This window comes from Mus pahari, chromosome 1, assembly GCF_900095145.1.
Source record: "Mus pahari chromosome 1, PAHARI_EIJ_v1.1, whole genome shotgun sequence".
Lineage (NCBI taxonomy): Eukaryota > Metazoa > Chordata > Mammalia > Rodentia > Muridae > Mus > Mus pahari.
In genome coordinates this window covers 155,082,096-155,101,135 of record NC_034590.1, presented here as the reverse complement: position 1 = coordinate 155,101,135, position 19,040 = coordinate 155,082,096, and the positions used below count along the sequence as shown (strand labels likewise).

The following is a 19,040-nucleotide window of genomic DNA, read 5'->3' as shown; positions in this document are numbered from 1 at the left end:
TTCCATCCAATAGCTGGCTGTGAGCATCCACTTCGGTGTTTGCCAGGCACTGGCATAGCCTCACAAGAGGCCACAATATCAGGGTCCCTTCAGCAGAATCTTGCTGGCATGCTAGCTCGTATTCTTATTAGCAAGGAGATTAATATTGCTGATCTGGCCAAGGACAGAAGTCCCGTGGAGACCACTGACTACTGCATTAGATTAGTTGTCCACTATCAGCTGCTGAGGAGGCAGCTGTGAACAAGTGGACACATCACCAACCACAGAGAAACACATGAAGAAGCGAGAACCATCCAGGAGGATAGGTTTATCTGGTAGATTGGCAGCTACAGGAGCCACACTTTGACCTAAATCCTAAAGTAGGCAACTTCAGAGCTTGGCCAGGCAGTACCACAGCATGAGAAATGATGCAGCCCAGCAAGGGAAGAGAGAGCACAGGACAGCTGGGGAGGGGAGCGCAGCGCAGCGCAGCGGCTCCTGAAGAACTTAGGTCACCCTGAACCCCCCCGCAGAGCCAGGGGTCCCCACTATGAGCCCTGCAGAGCCAGGGTTCACCCCCCACACCGTGAGCCCCCCGCAGAGCCAGGGTCCCCCACTGGTGAGCCCTGCAGAGCCAATGTCCAACCCTCCCCCTCCACTGTGAACTCCCCTGTGTCAGGGTTCTCCAGGCAACATGCCCCAGCTCAAGTCAGCTTGCCTAGGACTAACACAAACACTGCGATATTCCTGCAATCACCCACAACATCTACACCCCCTGACTCTGCGACCTCTTGGTGATGGAGACTTAAATAATTAAAAAGACTGATGACACGGCATTTTCTTCAACATTCTCTACATATGAGAGAGCTGTCATGGAGAAGATATTGTAAGTGGGATACACCCATGCCTCTTTAGGTTACTGTTTCTTGCTAAATCTATGTATGTAGATAATTTTTTGGTAGAAAATAACCGCTGTTTATCTATCTTCTTCAATGCACAATGATTTAAAAAAAAGACTTTAATCAAAACAACCAAGAACAATTTTACTTCATAGCATTCATCATGGTCTGCAGGTAGTCAAATGAAAGTCAGTTAACTTGGGGCTTGGAGATCTTGGGGCTCAGATGTTAAGGGTTCTTCCTGCTTTGCGAGAGCACCCAAGACTAGTTCCCAGGACCCACATGAGAAGGCTCACAACCAACTATAACTCCAGCCCCTGGGGACCCAACACCCCTTCTGATATCTGCAGGCACCTATACATTTTCAAATACACAATCTTTTTAAAGAAATTTGTGATCATGGCAGTTCTGGATGAAAAACTGGCTAGTCAAAACTTGAGACACTATTTTAAAGGCAATCTTAACTTTACATACTTGTTAAGTTTAATTGCATACAAGCAAACCTTGACTCTCACACGAGAGGACTTAACCGCATTTCCTAGTGCTCACATCCTAGTGATGTCAGATGTGGCTGTGGGATACAGCAAAGCCAGGCTTCCTACTAAAGGGCAGAATACAGCCTTGCAGAGCAGGGGCTAACAGGGTCCCAGGAGATGCTGCTGGAAAGGCGGAAGTGGACCTATCCATCATAGCTGCGTGCCACTGTTTCTTCCTAACAGCTCCAGCCTGGTGACATTGTACCTGTTTTTGTTAAGCGTTTCATTCAGCACAAGATCTTCATAGCGCTGCCGGGCAAAGTTGCCCCCAAAACCCAGGAAGGTAGTGACGTAGACCCTGTACACGTGCTCCGTGTGCTGCACATCACAGCCCAGGTTGAACTCAGCCAGCAGGATCTTAGCAGCTTCTTCCTGTAATGCAACATCCAGAGAAAAAGAAGAGAGTTTCAGCTCCTTTTTCAGAGAGCAGTGGCGTGGTGAACACAGGGGACTCTGTCTCCGTGGCTACTCTTTTTAAAACGGCCTCTCATCCTCGAGGCCCGGCACAGTAAAGTACTCCTGTAATCCCAGCACTAACGCAGCTGAGGCAGGAGGATCACAGATTCAAAGACCATTTGATGTAGGGAGCAAGGCCCTGTGTGTGTCTGTGAGGTCATTTCCCAAGAGGTTTAACTGAGGAGAGGGGACCCACGATGACACGGGCGGTGCGGTTCCCTGGGCTGCGGCCGCTCACTGAAGGAAGGAGAATGGAAACTGAGCACCGAGTTCTTTCTTCTCTTCCTGCCTCACACTCCTGCGTGTGTTCCTCACCATCAGGGAGGGAACTGTGTCCCCTCACAGTGTAAGCTATGGCTTACGCTTCCTCTTAAGTTCTTTTTTTGTCTCATGCTTTTTCTTAACAGCAGCAAGAGAAGCAGCCGACGGAAGAGCTGGGTTTATTTACAGCTGATGCCATTGTCTCATACGGACTTCTGAATTTTCCAATTCTCTGCAATGGAAAATCTACTGTTTTTTTTTTTTAAAAAGATTTATTTATTTATTATATGTAAGTACACTGTAGCTGACTTCAGACACTCCAGAACAGGGCGTCAGATCTTGTTACGGATGGTTATGAGCCACCATGTGGTTGCTGGGACTTGAACTCGGGATCTTTGGAAGAGCAGTCAGTGCATTCTTTGCTATTTAACCAAGCACAGGCATCCATCTTTGAGTCACTACATTGCTGTGTCTGCATCAGATTTGCTGCTTCCTGAGTCTGCACACACAGGACACCTACGATCTCACACCCCAGGGCACTCGTCCACTTATTCCTTAATATCAGAACTATGTGTTCAGCTGTTGAATAAATCCTAACAATATCAACTAGAATCTAGCCTCAGAATTACTTAGTTCCCCCAACCTCCGACCCAGAATGGATGTCCCTGACTGTAAACTTCACAGTCTCACCCATGGGAACTCAGACATAGCTGTTCCTTGGGTAGCTCAGACTCAATGAGCACAAGTCTGAGTCACGTGAACTCATGAAGTCCTAGGACTTCAGAGCTACCCGAAGAGATGCTCTGACTCCGTCTCAGGACCACACTGTCCACTCTGACCCACATAGCCAACATGGCCACAAAACTCACAGCTGGGAAGGACCTTCCGAGTTTGTCAGACTATGGAACAGAGGCTCGTGTGACCACCTTTCTTGAAACTTTGGAACAAGTGACAGAAATAAAAGCCAAGCCGCCCCCCCCAACACTCAAGACTCCTCACGGTCCAGTTCCACCCTGTCTCCCCAGAACCACCCCTGGAAGTCCTACACTGGATCAGGCTACTGACATTCCAGACTCTGCTGCTTTCTCTGTGCCCCTGTACACACTGTGACAGTGAGAGATGGCTTTTGCTAGACTTTAACTCTGATCCTAGGCCCAGGTAAACAGATCACCTTCCATGAAGCCAGCATGGCTCCTTCTGAGGCCTTCACAAACGGGGCTGACCCTGCTGGTCCCTATCTCCTCACAGCCGTTATAGCAAGAGGGTCTCACCCAGGGGCCATGCTAAACACCACAGTACACCCAGCCACACATTCAGCCCCAAATATCAACAGCACCTAGGGTGACAAACCACCACCCATATCAAACCACAGGGACTGCTGGGGTCTGCCTGACATCAACTGGTTGACTCCATAGACTTCTGGAGGCCGTGGAGCTAGCATGTCCCATTTCTCCTGCATATACACACTTAAAAGGAATGCTTCCCTTTTCTCTCTATGGTGAACCTTTCCCCTAAAAATACCTTCTTGGCTGGGGATGCAATTCATTGGCACAGCACTTGCCTAGAATAGGCAGGACCCTGCCACAAAGCAAACGAACAAACAAACAAACAAATGTTAGCAGCAAAATATATTCTTTAAGGGGCCAGGGACTCCATCAGTAAAGTACTTGTCACACACAGAATTAGAGCTTGAGTTTGATTCCAGTTCTCACGTGAAAACCTAGGTGTGTAATGTCAACCTTGGGTCTCCATGATCCCTCTTATCTAAACAAGCACCCATACCACAGACACAGAAACACTGATATAAACACAGACAGACAGACAGACAGACAGACAGACAGACAGACAGACACACACACACACACACACACACACACACACACACACACACAGACAGACAGACAGACAGACAGACAGACAGACAGACAGACACACACACACACACACACACACACACACACACACACACACACGGCTGGGTGTGCCAGTACATGCCTATAATCCCCGTGTTGGGGAAGAGAGGACAGAAGGATTGCCGGGACTTGCTGACTAGCCAGTCTAGCACACAGGTTCCAAGTGTAGTGAGACACTCAGTCTCAAACAGTAAGGTGGCACTGGATCGGGAAAGACACCCGGCACTGTCCTCTGGCATCCACATACGCCTGCACCCAAATGTGTGCACACCCACACACACGAGCATGGAGGTAAATATTCTTAGAGCTGAGAGAAAGGAACAGTAGGGGAAATGTATGTATGAATGGTACCCAGGACTGACCTGTATGTTTACTCTTCAGGCCACCCCAAAAGATACACAGTATTAATTATAACTGCTAAGATGTATCAAGCACTTATCACAAGCTGGGCCACTTGCTAAGCGCTTCACACCCTGATGTCCTTACAACTTTACCAGATACGTACTATTATGTCTTTGGGACAGTGAGGCTCAGGGAGGTAACCTACTCAGGATAATGCAGGCTAGTGCCAGGGTGGTGGCAGACATAGGCCTTTAATAAGACAAAGGCAGGCAGATTTCTATGAGTTCAAGGCCAGCCATGGCCATAAATTGAGATCCAACCCAGCCACCCCACCCCACCCCCAAAAAGACCCCAAACTTCAGACAGTGATCTTCCTTCACCAGTACTGGCATTCCTAACTGAACTTCCATAGACAGCGGAATACCTGTTTGGGAGGAAGGACGGAGGTTGAGGTAGGAACTTCGTAGGCAATTTGAAGAGAGGCTCCTCCCATGTCCAGGATCCCCACTGTCCTCCTGCGGCCTGCTGCTGGGTCCACAGACGTGTCCGCGTCTGACTCTGAAATCAGAATATCATTGATATCGCAACAGGATTCAAATACCCAAAAACCAAAACTCAAGTCTGAAAGGAAAGACAACCCTCCACCTGCCCCTTACCATGGGGGGGGGGGGGGAAGCAACAGCAACAATGGAAGATTTAAAAAAAACAAAAAATGTGTTCTGTGTAAAGAGAGCAGACACAAAAAATGGTAAACTATTCCAAGTGTGAGACTGGGTGATGAGCTCACCCACGCTCATCTTATCACTCATTCTACTTTCACAGGTGTCAGAGGCTTTCCACAAAAGACAGAGAAGAAACCTCAGAGCAAGCACTCATGCACTATTGATGGTTTCAAGCACTGACACAGTATTGACAGTTTCAAGCACTTACACACTACTGACGGTTTGAAGCGCTTACACATTGCTGACGGTTTGAAGCACTTACACACTACTGACGGTTTGAAGCACTTACACACTGCTGACGGTTTGAAGCGCTTACACACTGCTGACGGTTTGAAGCGCTTACACACTGCTGACGGTTTGAAGCGCTTACACACTNCTTACACACTGCTGACGGTTTGAAGCGCTTACACACTGCTGACGGTTTGAAGCGCTTACACACTGCTGACGGTTTGAAGCGCTTACACACTACTGACAGTTTAGAGAGATGCTTCAGCCCTGAAGAACATCGTAAGGCAGAACTTACTTACCATCTTCATGGTCAAATCTTCCCAGAACAAAGTTGATTCCAATCCACGCATAAACTCCTAAGGAAGAAATGGAAAAGCCTCTACAGTTTGCTGCTGGACCAGACTTAACCCTCCCCAAGGCTGCCCTTCTTATCCTTTTCCTGAGAAGATAAAAATAAAAGGAACCACAATATTCTACTGCATACTCGCTGTGCATGGACCCTAAATCTTCTTGTTTTCTTTCTTCCCTGTCTCCCTCTCCCTCTGGCACACTGTAGCTCACCCCATCCTTAACAGTGCTGGGGCTTGCGCATGCTAGCTACCTACATCTTTTATCATGTGATTTCCCCCCTTCTACAATTATCTGTAACTTCTAATAATTCTACAAAGAATAAAAACTAATTGTAAAACAATCAAACAAACAAACAAACAAGAAGACCCAACTCTCCTCCAAAATGTTTAAAACTGAATAAGGGCCAGGCTTGGTGGCACACACCTTTAACCCCAGCACTCAGGAGGTAGCGGCAGGTGAATTACTATGAATTTGAGGCCAGCCTGGTCTACACAGCTTGTTCCAGGCCAACCTGGGCTATACAGTGAGAGCCTGCTGAGAGACAGATGGGAGAAACCTAGGTTACAGCTTAGCAGGAGGGCACTTGCTTAGTGTGAACAGGGCTGGTTTTGATCTTGGCACAGGGGAGAAGAGTGGCATCTGAGGAAAGTGGAGGAATACATACCAATCTAGTGTTCCCACAAAATGCAAATACAGTCTCTGAGTATAATACACGCAGCAGTTTTGTAAGAATGCTCCCAGACTAAACTGAGTCTCATTTGTTTTTTTCTTACGTATTTCTTGGCTTCAACTCAAAAGCAGTTTGAGGTAAAGTATGAACCAGGTATGGACAGAAAGAATTTTCAGACTGTTTCCTAGCTCAAAAAGTTAGAAAATAGACCCCAAAGGTTCACAGACAGTAGGAGGAAACTCCAGGGAACTTGTTGTTGCTTGTTTGTCTGGTAGCTGCTGCTGCTGGTGGTGGTGGTGGTGTGTGTATCTATCTGTATTTGTATATGAATGTGTGTGTCTATGTGTGTCTGTGTTTGTATGTGTGTCTGTCTGTTTATGTGTGTGCAACTGTGTGTCTGTGTTTGTATGTGTGTCTGTCTGTTTATGTGTGTGTGACTGTGTATGTGTGTGTCTGTGTTTGTATGTATGTCTGTCTGTTTATATGTGTGTGACTGTGTATGTGTGTGTGTGTCTGTGTTTGTGTGGGTGTCTGTGTTTGTATGTGTTTCTGTCTGTCTGTGTTTTTGTGTGTGTGTCATATTCCTGTTGCTTTCTCTTACTTTTTTGAGAATATGTGTATGTGTCTGTGTTTGTATGTGTGTCTATCTGTTTATGTGTGTGCAACTGTGTGTGTATCTGTGTTTGTGTGTCTGTCTGTTTATGTGTGTGTGACTGTGTGTGTGTGTGTCTGTGTTTGTGTGTGTGTGTGTGTGTCATATTCCTGTTGCTTTCTATCTTACTTTTTTAAGAATGTGTGTGTGTGTGTTTGTATGTGTGTCTGTCTGTTTATGTGTGTGTGACTATGTGTTTGTGTGTGTGTGTGTGTGTGTCATATTCCTTCTGTTGCTCTCTTATCTTACTTTTTTGAGAATGTGTGTGTGTGTGTGTGTGTGTGTGTACGTCTGTGTGTGTCTGTGCCCATGTGTCATCTTCCTCTGTTGTTCTCAGACTTTTTTGGAGACATGGCCACTCACTGAGCCTAGTGCTCACTCACTCAGCAATATTGACTGGCCACCAAGTCCTGGCATATCTCACATGTGCCTCTCCAGTGACAGGTTTACAGGGACATGCTCACATCTGCTTTTTATGTGAGCACTGGGGATCCAAACTTAGCTTCTTATGCTTACATCACAGAAACTCTCCTGAGCCATCTTTCCAGACTGTTTCATTCTGTTATCGGTCTCACTTGGTAGCCCAGGCTAGCCTGCAATTCACCTCACCATGTACCTTCAAACTCGGGACAATTCTCCTGCCTCAGTCTCCAAGTGGGAGGATTAGAGCCATAAGCCACCACAATGGGCCTCGCTGGCCTCTGTTTCATTCTGTCCCTCCCTATCAGGGCATTCCTGCCACAGACAAGATAGAGATGAGCAGGCACTGACATGCTAATGGAAAGGAATTCTTTTTGGCCAGAGGAGCTGTTCTGGATGCAGAAGCCATCGCAGTACTGGCCTGGCAGGGGAGACAAACTGAAAACCTACTTTTCTAAGCAGAGGAGCATGAACGTGAGCTCCAAGGAACCAGAAACCATCAGGAGGGCCACGAGAGCACAGGGCACAGCTGTGAAAGAATCTCTCACCCCCCAAGGCACACATGCATGGACCTGATCCTACACTACACACTCAGGGCTGTCAGAACTGTTGTGGGACAGTTTGCCACCCAGCCCCTGACTGACCACTGGCTGATGTACACAGGACAAGTGCAAACTGCAATGTCGAAGAAACTAATAATTGAGAGGCAGTGAACAGCTCGTCAGATAAAGATGCTCAAGACAAGCGTACTGCATAGAAACTGGGGTACAAAGCAGAAGAAAACATTGGAACCAGGGCTAGTGAGATGGCTCAGTGGGTAAAGACACTGCAGCCAAGTCTGATACACTGAGCTCAATTCCTTGGGCCCGTGCTGTCAAAGGAGAGCAATGGCTGCTGACCTTCACGCACAAGCCATGGAGCACAGGCACAAGAAATAAGAATAGAATAAAATGTTTAAAAAACAGTAAAGGCTGGGGATGTGGGCTCGTGATTAAGAGAGTGCTGGCTGCTCTTAATCTTAAAGTGGAATGTATGCCAGATGAGAGTAATTGCCTACTTAAAAAAACAAAACAAAAAACAAAAACAAAACCTCGGGCTGGAGAGATAGATGGCTCAGAGGTTAAGAGCGCCGACTGCTCTTCTGAAGATCATGAGTTCAAATCCCAGCAACCANATGGTGGCTCACAAACATCCGTGATGAAATCTGATGCTCTCTTCTGGGGTACCTGAAGACAGCTACAGTGTACTTACATATAATAAATAAATCGTTTAAAAAAAACAAAAATTAAAAAAAACAAAACCTCAATGTTCTCCTGATATAGACCAGACCCATAACCTCATGATGTTCGTGGATATAATAAAACTTATTTAGCACACAAAGAGCTGGAAAATGTCACCTCACAAGGGAGTGAAAAGATACCAACTGGAATGAAAAGGATGGTAACATGGAATGAAAAGGTTTCTTGTGACCGAGATACACGAGAGGTATTGCCCGGACAGAAAACAACAACAACAACAACAACAACAACAACAAAACCAACAACAAAAAAAACCAAACCAGATATTGGCAAAGACATAGAACATTAAGAAGAAAGTGCAAACTTGAGGATTAAATTTTTAAAATTTCTTCTCTTTGGTAGACCTCAACTAGAAGACATATAAAAACATCTCCTTTAAAAATTATTTTCTTTGTGTGTGTGTAGTGTGTGTATGTGTGTCTGTCAGTGTGTATGTAGAACAGACATCAACATGGGAATATCTTCCGCAATCACCCTCCACCTTATGTTTTGAAGGCAGGCTCCCTCACCAATTCAGCTCGGCTAGCTACTCCGAAAGCTCCAATCATTCCCCTGTCTCTGTCACCCCCGCTCTGGGATTACAGGTGTGTGTTGCAACACCTGGCTTTTTATGTGAGTGCTGAGGGATCTAACTCAGGTCAGCACACTTGTGTGGCAAGTCCTTCACCAACCGAGCCATCTCCCCAGGCCCAAGGTCACCTTCTTTCAAAAACTAGGACGAACTGGGCACAGTGGTGCATGCCTATAATCTCAGAGAAGTAGCGGAGACAGGAGGATTGCCAGCCAGCAAGTTCTTGACCAGTAAGGGCTACACAGTGAGACCCTGTCTCAAAGACAGAAAAGAAGTGGTAGCAAATGATCACTTTGAGTGTGTCTGGGCCACATGAGAATATCAATACAGTGGTGTATTAAGGAACTGTGGTGTATAAACAGAACTGCACAGTAATTGCAATAAAAGGGAAACCCGAAACAAAACAAGAGCAGCTCAGCCTAGTCGCTCCCTGAGTTAAGGTCTCCCCACACCTCGATGTAGTAACTTGTTTCACACTTAAATGTAAACTATCCATAACTCCTAGGGCTGTATGTTCCAAAAGTGCAACTAGCTAATCAAAGACCCATTTGTTATCATTAAATACTAAGCGAGGTGCTAAGTACCGTTAAAGCCAGATATGTGTGGCCTTTAGAAGCAGCCATGTGAAACAGATCACTCGTGCAGAATCTGCAAAAAGACCATGCAGGCTGGGCAGTGGTGGCGCATGCCTTTAATCCCAGCACTTGGGAGGCAGAGGCAGGCAGATTTCTGAGTTCGAGGCCAGCCTGGTCTACAGAGTCCCAGAGAAACCCTGTCTCCAACCCCCCACCCACCAAAAAAAGACCGTGCAGCTGAATCAAGCCAATCCTTGACGTGAACAGAGAAATCCCAATCCAAGGCTGATGCTTCCGAGGTGCCCCAGCCCCGCCCCGCCCTCCCCATCCAGGCTCAGTACCTTCCTGTTTCCCAGAGATCACTTCAGCCTGAGACTGTGAAAAGAGGAAGTCAAACTCCAACGGCAAGTCTTTCACTAAATCTGCCAAGATAGCCAACTGTTGCCTGAGGAAGAGAACAAAAAAAAAAAATCCCCAAGTTAATTATTAACCATCTTTTCACCTGGCACCCCCCTGAGGCTAGGGTAGAAAGTGCTTGAGCCCAGCAGCAGAGGGCTAGCCTGGGGAACTTAGTGAGTCCCCATCTCTTAAGCAAAACGAAAACCTCTTCTCACAGCCTTCCATTTAGTCTTGTTACAATGCCGCTCCATCTACCACGTGCCCTTGTCTAACTCTGCGCCCTTTTGGTTCCTAGTTTGACTTCAGAGGTTCAAACTGCATGAAAGGAGCAGGCTCCCATACAAAAGGCAACGCCCTTTAAACACTGCCTAGCTCAGCGTTGAGCGAGGAGCACGTGGCTTCATGCCTCTGGGAGAGGATGAGAAAGTCAGGAAATCCCAGATCCACGGTCTATAAAATACAGCTACATTATTCCTAACCACTGTGAGAGCAAGACGCCAATTACAGAACACAAACTCGCCCTCAGAGCTTACACAATACAGACAATGCCTCGTGACTACACAATCTATACTGTGAGTCCCACTGGCTTTGACATAACCTTTTATGTAAGCTAACGATTAACTTTTTAATCTCCTTTTCCACGTTTCAAGGGTTGACTTTTTTTTTTTCTGTATAAAAACCTTATCATTTGAAAAATCCAGATGAGGTTCAAAACCCAAAGTTCATAAGAATTTCCATTTCAAGGGTGTGACATTGGAACCTAGTATCTATGCAGATACTTTTTTTTCTTCTGAGATTTTAAGTGCTTTCCTGGGATTACTAGACAAAGTGAAAATAAATAAAGCAAAGGATAATAATATGAATCCAAGGAAAATGTTAGTTAGATCAGCAGCCATCTCAGATTTGTACTGCCTCTGTGTGTGTGTGTGTGTGTGTGTGTGTGTGTGTGTTCATGTGCATGTGTGGAAGCCAGGAGTTGGCACTGGTGTCTTCCTCAACTAGTCTCTTCCTTTCTAAAAACATTAGATTTACTTATTTTATGCATGGTTTGCCTATTCGTATGTATGTGTACCACATGCAAGCTTGGGGCCTGTGGAGGTTAGAGGGCATTAGATTCCCCTGGGGCTAAAGTTCACAAATGTCTGTGAACCACTATGTGGGTGTCAGGAATGGAACCCAGGTCTTACACAAGAACAAGTGCTCCTAACCACTGAGCCACCTCTCCAGCCCTCTATACTAGTGTTTTCTAGCCTGGGTCTCTTGAGTGAACCCGGAACCTTCCGGTTTGGTTAGAATGGCTGGCCAGGTATCCCCCTGTCTCTGCAGGCCCAGCACTGGGTTTACAGGCCTGTGGATGGCAGGCATGCGCTGCTACACCTGGTTGGGGACTCTAAACTCAAGGCCTCATCCTCGGGAGGCAAGTGCTTTCTCACCAGAGCCCTCGTCCCAGCCCATCTTGGGCTTTTAAAGTTACGCATTACAGGAATAGTCTATTGAGTTGGATAACTGTCAATGTGAAGGATATTGCTACCACTTAAAAGTACAGGATTATAATTGAAGAACTAATTTTCCAATACAATCTTGTATACAGTGTCTTAAATTGTTAACTGCTGCCAGGCAGTGGTGGTTCATGCCTTTAATCCCAGCAATGTGAGCTGCCTGCAGCACCTTACTACAGTTTAAGTGGTTAACCGTTTACTCAGCCAGGATACTTTACATTTTTTTTGTTGTTTTCAGAGTTTATTTCATTCTGTGCCTAAGTGTTTTGCCTGTATGTATGTATGCGCACCACATGTGTGCCTGATGCCCATGGAGGTCAGAAGAGGGCATCAGATGCCCTAGAACTGGAGTTACTGATGACTGTGACTATCATGCAGGTGCTAGGAACAAAACCTGGGTCCCCTGCCAGAAGTGCTCTTGACTAATGAGCCATATCTCTAGTCCCAAGTCATGACACTTAAAAAAAAAGTAATCCACATAATAAAAAATAACTGTAATATTATTAATTATAATAACCAGGGAAAACTAAGATGATAACAAGGAAATTTAATTAAGTAATTTACGGAGCATCTACGTAATGAAATTAATACCATATTGATGTTAAGAGGAAAGAAGTCGATTTTACTTCTACATGATAATATGAAAATATTTTCAATATGTTTGTTTAAAGAACAAAAACAGAGGTTGGAGATGGCTCAGAACTTAGGAGTGCTTGCTGCTCTTGTAGAGGACTGAGTTTGGTTCACAGCATCCACATCAAATGTCACAACCGCCTGTGCCTCTGGCTTCTGTCTCCCAAGAACTAGCACTTATGTGCCCTTACCCACGTAGACACATGGGATCAAAAATACAAATAAAATCTTAAAGGTTTCAAAAGAAATTAAAAAAAAACCCTCCTCCTGTACCACACAGGAATGCAATGTTTATTTTCAACACTGTTTCTTTACTTAAGCTTAGTGGGGAAACTTGAGGAGCTACGGAACAGAGCAGAGCCCTGAGTTACAGAGAAGACTCACTGTCCCGTCTTCTTTCCAAGCACTTTCATATTGAAACGTCCTACAGTTAAGGAAAAAAAAAAGTCTCACCAACATGACTTCCAAAACCTGAACTGAGCAGGGGTGATACCAATGAGCATGCCAAAGCGGACAGGGAAAAGCCACAGGCCTCAGCCCTACACAAGGGGTACAGGCAACTGAGGGAAGTAGGGAGCAAAAGGTGGTCTTCCGCAGGGAAGAGAACACCAGGTGGCTGTCCGATGCCAAGGTCAGCCCAAATAATACTATACACACTGAGTGAGTAATTTTTAGGAATATGTATGTACATAAATATAAACATGTAATAACACTGATGGAGAAAAGAGGCCATGAATTTGAAGGAGAATAAGGAGAGATATATGGGTTTGGAGAAAAGAAAGGGAAGGGAGAAGTGCTGTAATATTATAATCTCAATTTTTTTAAAAAAAATTTTAAATGAAATATAATACTGTAAATACCTTTGTGCAATTGTTAAGGGTATTTCCATTATAAAAGGGAAGTAGAAAGTTTCTGCTTGTTAGCAAAGTGCAAACAGATTCAAATGTGGTCCAAATGATTCATGAGCACTGCTCACAATGCTAACAAAATAGCAGCAGGGCCTTAATCACACAAAGCAGGTTCTTACGGGAACAGGCAGATAGGGATCAGCAACTAACTTGCCTTAGAGGCAGCCATGGTTTCATTAAGCCCAGAACGGATGTGTGCATGCCGGGAAGGCGATCAGAAAAGAAGTGAAGGACCGTGCCCAAGAAATGCTCAACACAGTGAAGACTGTCAGTCAGTGTCTGCACTCAGTCATCACAGAAGAACACAGTGGACCGACTCGGGGAGTCTGTTCCCATGGAAACAAACTTCCCTGACAGACAATGCTGGGCAGTGCCAGGAGATGCCTTGTCTACTTTGCCCCAGACACACACACGGTGGCAGGTTCAACAACCAGGTTCCTGTGCCCAGTCCTGCTGAGTGGCTCTGCCAGTCTGCCCTTTACCCTGGCTTCCTCCCCGAGCCAGGGTGGTGAGCCCAGCACCCACTGACTTTGTGATCCAGCTGCTCACCTACTGCCGCCCGTCCTCTTCCCAGGGTTTCAAAATGTCTTAAAGAACATATAGATTACTTACTTCGAAAAACAAAAGTTCTGGAGCTGGCAAGTTGGCTCCATGATTAAGAGTACTTGTCGTGCACACCTTTAATCCCAGAACTTGGGAGGCAGAGGCAGGCAGATTTCTGAGTTCGAGGCCAGCCTGGTCTACAAAGTGAGTTCCAGGACACCCAGGGTTATACAGAGAAACCCTGTCTCGAAAAAAGAAAAAACAAAACAAAAACAAGAGTACTTGTCTCTCTTGCAGGGAACCTGAGTTCAGTTCCCAGCACTTACATGGTAGCTCACGACCCTTTGTAACTCCAGTCCCAACAGATCTGATTCGCTCTTCTGAACAACTTGGGTGCTGAACAACTTGGGCACGAGGCACACACATGGTATGCATACCTATGTGTAGGCAGAACATTCATACACATAAAATAATAAATCTAAAAATGAAAACTTGAAGGAGTGGAAGATATAGTTCAGCTAGCACAGGGCTGACCAAGTGTGAATGGAGCCCTCGGCTCAGCCCTAGTGCCACATTAGACCAGCGAAGCACAGTGGAGGCAGAAAGAGCTCAGACTCAAAGTCACCCTCAGCCACACAGTGAGTTAAGAGACCAGATAGTACTGCATAAAGCTGTCTTGGATGTGGTGACACATGACTTTGATCTCAGCACTCAAGTGGCAGAGGCAAGTGGATCTCTATAAACTTAGTGAGGCTATAGTGAGATCCTGTCTGAAATAAGCAGTGTGATTTATAGGATGATTATAGTTTTGTAGAAATTACATAGAGATGCACAAAAGAAAAGGCACCAAAACAAAATGAAAAGGCTGGGAAACAGAAAAAAACCATTTACAGACTGTGCATGTGACTGGGGGCTCGGTCCTCAGAACACAGGGGAGACTTTTACAACATAGCAGAAAGAAGGCTGCAGCCTGATGTTAAAATGGGACTATGGGCCAGGCGGTGGTGGCACACGCCTTTAATCCCAGCACTTGGGAGGCAGAGGCAGGCGGATTTCTGAGTTTGAGGCCAGCCTGGTCTACAAAGTGAGTTCCAGGACAGCCAGAGGGCTATACTGAGAAACCCTGTCTCGAAAAACAAACAAACAAACAAACAAAATGGGACTATGGACTTGATCAGATATTACTTTAAAGACAAACAAATGGCCAACTGGACTATGAGAAATTCTTCAGGTCCTCAGGAAGGAAATGCAAATCAGCACTGCAGTGAACTGCTATTCACACCTGCTGGGGTGTTGGTTGCTGCTAGAAAAACAAACAAAGAAGTATTTGCAGAGATGATGAAGAACAAGACCCCTTGACAGGGGAAATACAAAATGGTACAGCAGTGATGGAAAACAATATCCAGGTGCTTGCAGAAAGTGTGGAGGGCGGGTGGCTGAGGAGACCAAAGGAAAAGGCACTTATCGCCAGGCCTGTCAGCCGAAGTGCAAGCCCTGGAACCTGCATGGTGAAGATGAGAATTAACTCCTGTAAGCTATTCTCTCACCTCTATGTGAACACATACACATGCGTGCACACACATACACAATGTTAAAAGACAAGCTTTAAGCTGGAGAGTTGTTAAGTGGTTAAGACCAATGGCTGTTCTTGCAGAGGACCCAGGTTTGGTACTCAGCATCAATAACCACCTGTAACCTCTAACTCCAGGGGACTTGGTGCTTTCTTCTGATCTCTGTGGGCTCTTTACACATGTGGTACACAGATATACATGGAGGCGAACAGTCATACACATAGAACAAAGATAAACAAACCTTTTAAAAATGAGAGAGAGAGAGAGAGAGAGAGAGAGCGCTGGGGACAAAGTCTCAGTGGTAGAGCGCCTGCCTACCTAGGCTCTGCATTGAGTACAGGACCTTTGTATTTGGGGGTTTTGTTTGTTTGCTTTTTAAAAAGAAAAAGCCTGCAGTGATGGTGCACATCTTTAATCCCAGCACTCAGGAGGCAGAGGCAGGCGGATCTGTGAGTTCGAGGCCAGCCTGGTCTACAGAGTGAGTTCCAGGACAGCCAGGGCCACACAGAGTAACCCTGTCTCGAAAAAACAAAAGACAAATAAAACACAAGAAACAAACAAGCAAAAAAAAAACTAAACAGAGAATATATATCATTATCATTGAGTTGATTACCAAAAGCACTGAAATTAGGAACTTGAAAACAGACTAACACCACATATTCATTGGAGCATTACTTATAACCGCCATAAGTTAAAATGGCCTGACTGTCCAGACAGGTGAAGTGTTTAAAAGTGCACACACATAAAGCAGGAGCACCAGCCAATGTGAGTGAATCTGGAGGACGTTAGGCTACAGAAAGGACATGAAGCTTAAGGGAAGCGAGACAAGCACGCTACAGAGATGTGCCGAACAGCACAGCACACAGCCAGCAGTATATTCCGTAGACTTAAAAACTCATTCAGGGACTGCGACCAAGGCTCATGCTGGGTACCGGAGTTCATTTCTCAGCACCCACATCACTTGGCTCACACCTGCTACAACCCCGGTCTAGGGGATTCAAGATTCTCTTCTGGTCTCCGCAAGCCAACTGCTCACACGTGTGCTCACACACCCAGAGATTAAAACAATAAATATGAGAGGGTAAAAAAGAAAAATTCATTAAGACGATAGAGCTCGTTGTTAAGCATGAACCTGCTCCTTCTTACAGAAGAGTACCAGAGGAAAGAGGACGTTGTATTTAGGTCAGACACCTAACTTACTTAGATACAGCTTAGATACAATGTGCTTCCCAAAAGGTTCCTGTGTCAACAGTTGCCTCCCCAGCTGGTGGGTTCAATCACAGACAGGAAGCTGTATCATGAGGACTCTGCCACCAGCTCTAGGTTGATCTGTCGATGCTGGTATTACTGGGAAGTGACAGAAACCTTTGGAGGTGAGGGCTAACAGGAGGAAGCAGCTCACTGAGGCACATCCTTGGGGGGGGGGGTTGTTGCAGGGCCTTGTTTCTCTGGCTCTCCATCCTTGTGCCCACGAGATAAGTCGCTCTGCCCCCCCCCCCCCCCCCCGTCGGCCCCTGCCATGGTATCTACCTCACTGCAGTCCAGCCAGCTCCAGATGAGAACTGGGGCTTAGAATAAATCTTTCTCTTTAAACTGTTTCTCTTGGGTACGTGTTATAGTGATCAGAGTATAAGGCAGCGTGCTCTCACAGTAAAATATCATTACGGAAAAAAAAAAACAAGAATCTAGAAGTTTACTTTCGCACCAGGTCCACTGTTAACGTGCTGGGATCCAGGAGGCGTCAGAAAGGAAAAGTCCCAAACAAGGAGGTGTCTGGCCTAAATACAACATCCTCTTCCCTCTCTCACTCTTCTGTAAGAAGGATTGGGTGTCAAGATATCAGGCTCAATTTGGGTTCAGGTAAACAAGCCCTCACTGGTTGGGGCTGGAAAAGCCGTCTAAAGGAACAGAGACTGACGTTTGTGCTGGGGGTGGGGGAGGGGGGCTCAGCATCATCACAGGATGCAGGGAGAGAGAGAGAGAGAGAGAGAGAGAGAGAGAGAGAGAGAGAGAGAGAGAGAGAGAAGGCTGCACTGCTGCTCCAGTCTCCCCAGGGAAGCCTCCTATGGCTCTTGTGCAAATTTGGTCTCTCCATACCTGCTTCAGGGCCCAGGCACCACTGCTGCCACTCCCAACTGCAACCACACCCTCGATCCAAACTGGAACCACTTTGTCATCTCAGATAGACACTGATCCCAAAGCGGCAAATGACGTAAAGATGTGACTGTCTGACCATGCCGTCACTGGGTACAGAGATGGCTCTCCCCTGCTTCTGAGCCCGCTGCTTTTGCTCCCTGTGAACTCTGTGTGCCGAGCCCTCACCCACCTCCATTGGCTGCAGGGGACTCGCTTCCCTGAGTCCTGTGAAGTCCTGAATCTCACCTCTCAGGGAGCAGCCTCATGCCCGCTGTGCAGAGGATGTAAAGGGGCGTCTCCCTGTGCTTCTTCACGGGCACGTGAGCAGCAGCGAAGCTCAGCAGAGGCCGAAGGTAATCGCTAGCATGTTCCGGAGTGTCTGCCATTGCGGAGATCCCTTAGGTAAAACAAAACAAAACAGCAATAACAGAAAACATATAGAGACGTATGTATGTATAAATATGTATGTATGTATGTACACACACATATATTGGCTGGGGGGGGGTTGCAATCCTTTAATCCCAGCACTCGGGAGGCAGAGGCAGGCGGATTTCTGAGTTCGAGGCCAGCCTAGACTACAGAGCGAATTCCAGGACAGCCAGGGCTACACAGAGAAACCCTATCTCACACAAAAACAAACAAACAAAAAAGATCCTGTGGAAGGACCTACATTTATGTTTTTGAAAGAAGCAGGATGACAACAAAATCTGGATTCCTCTCACTGTCCAGATCCCCACAAATCAAGGGGAGCTTCCTTCTTCCTTCCCCTTCGGACGCCAAACCAGGTAAACGATAAACGACGAGACCCCCTCTGACTAGTACCTGGCTTTATTTTCTTAACCACAGGCTGGCTGTTGCGGTCTCTCATCTGTTTGATGTCCAGCAAGTCATGGGGGTTCCCATTATGCCTTGGCCAGAAGTAAACGAAAATCCGGGAGCCGCTGCTACCACAGTCCACCACGAGTCCATAATTCAGATTCGGGTCTTCCGTGTTGGTGGCTTCGAGGTCTCCTACCCGAGCCAAATACCTAAGAAGGAAAAAATAAAACGAGTCAGGTCCACAAAGAGAACCAGCGTCCACTTCAATTGCCCTGAGTCTTCACCAACACCTTACACATCCTATGGGCCAAGCTTTTGTGTACTTTTATCTACGTAATCTTGGTATATTATAGAGTAAAGTCAAAGACGGTTTCGTTTGTGTGGTTTTGGTTTTTGAGACAGGGTTTCACTATGTAGCCTTGGTTGGCCTGGAGCAAATTATATACACAGGCCGGCCTTGAACTCACAAAGGGGTACTTGCCTCTGCCTTCTGAATGCTGGCATTAAGGGCATGTGCCACCAGACCCATCAAATGTTTAAATATTAAATGTTAATTCATGGAGCTAACAACAATAAATTCATTCTAACACCACATATTTATATTTTTATATTACACAGATGCATATATATATATATATATATATATATATATATATATA

At 46.0% G+C, this 19,040-nt stretch overlaps 1 protein-coding gene across 2 annotated transcripts in view; it reads right to left on the bottom strand.

Moving 5' to 3' along the window:
* Positions 1–19,040, bottom strand: part of Entpd7 (ectonucleoside triphosphate diphosphohydrolase 7) — a 40,601-nt gene that overhangs the window by 8,070 nt on the left and 13,491 nt on the right. For both annotated transcript variants that reach the window (XM_021200523.1, XM_029531792.1), the window contains exons 4-9: positions 18,385–18,590; positions 17,809–17,959; positions 10,215–10,318; positions 5,636–5,692; positions 4,811–4,944; positions 1,620–1,786 (exon numbers count right to left, since the gene is read on the bottom strand). In XM_021200523.1, coding sequence (XP_021056182.1) covers positions 1,620–1,786; positions 4,811–4,944; positions 5,636–5,692; positions 10,215–10,318; positions 17,809–17,959; positions 18,385–18,590 — 819 coding nt within the window. The remainder of the gene's footprint in view (positions 1–1,619; positions 1,787–4,810; positions 4,945–5,635; positions 5,693–10,214; positions 10,319–17,808; positions 17,960–18,384; positions 18,591–19,040) is intronic.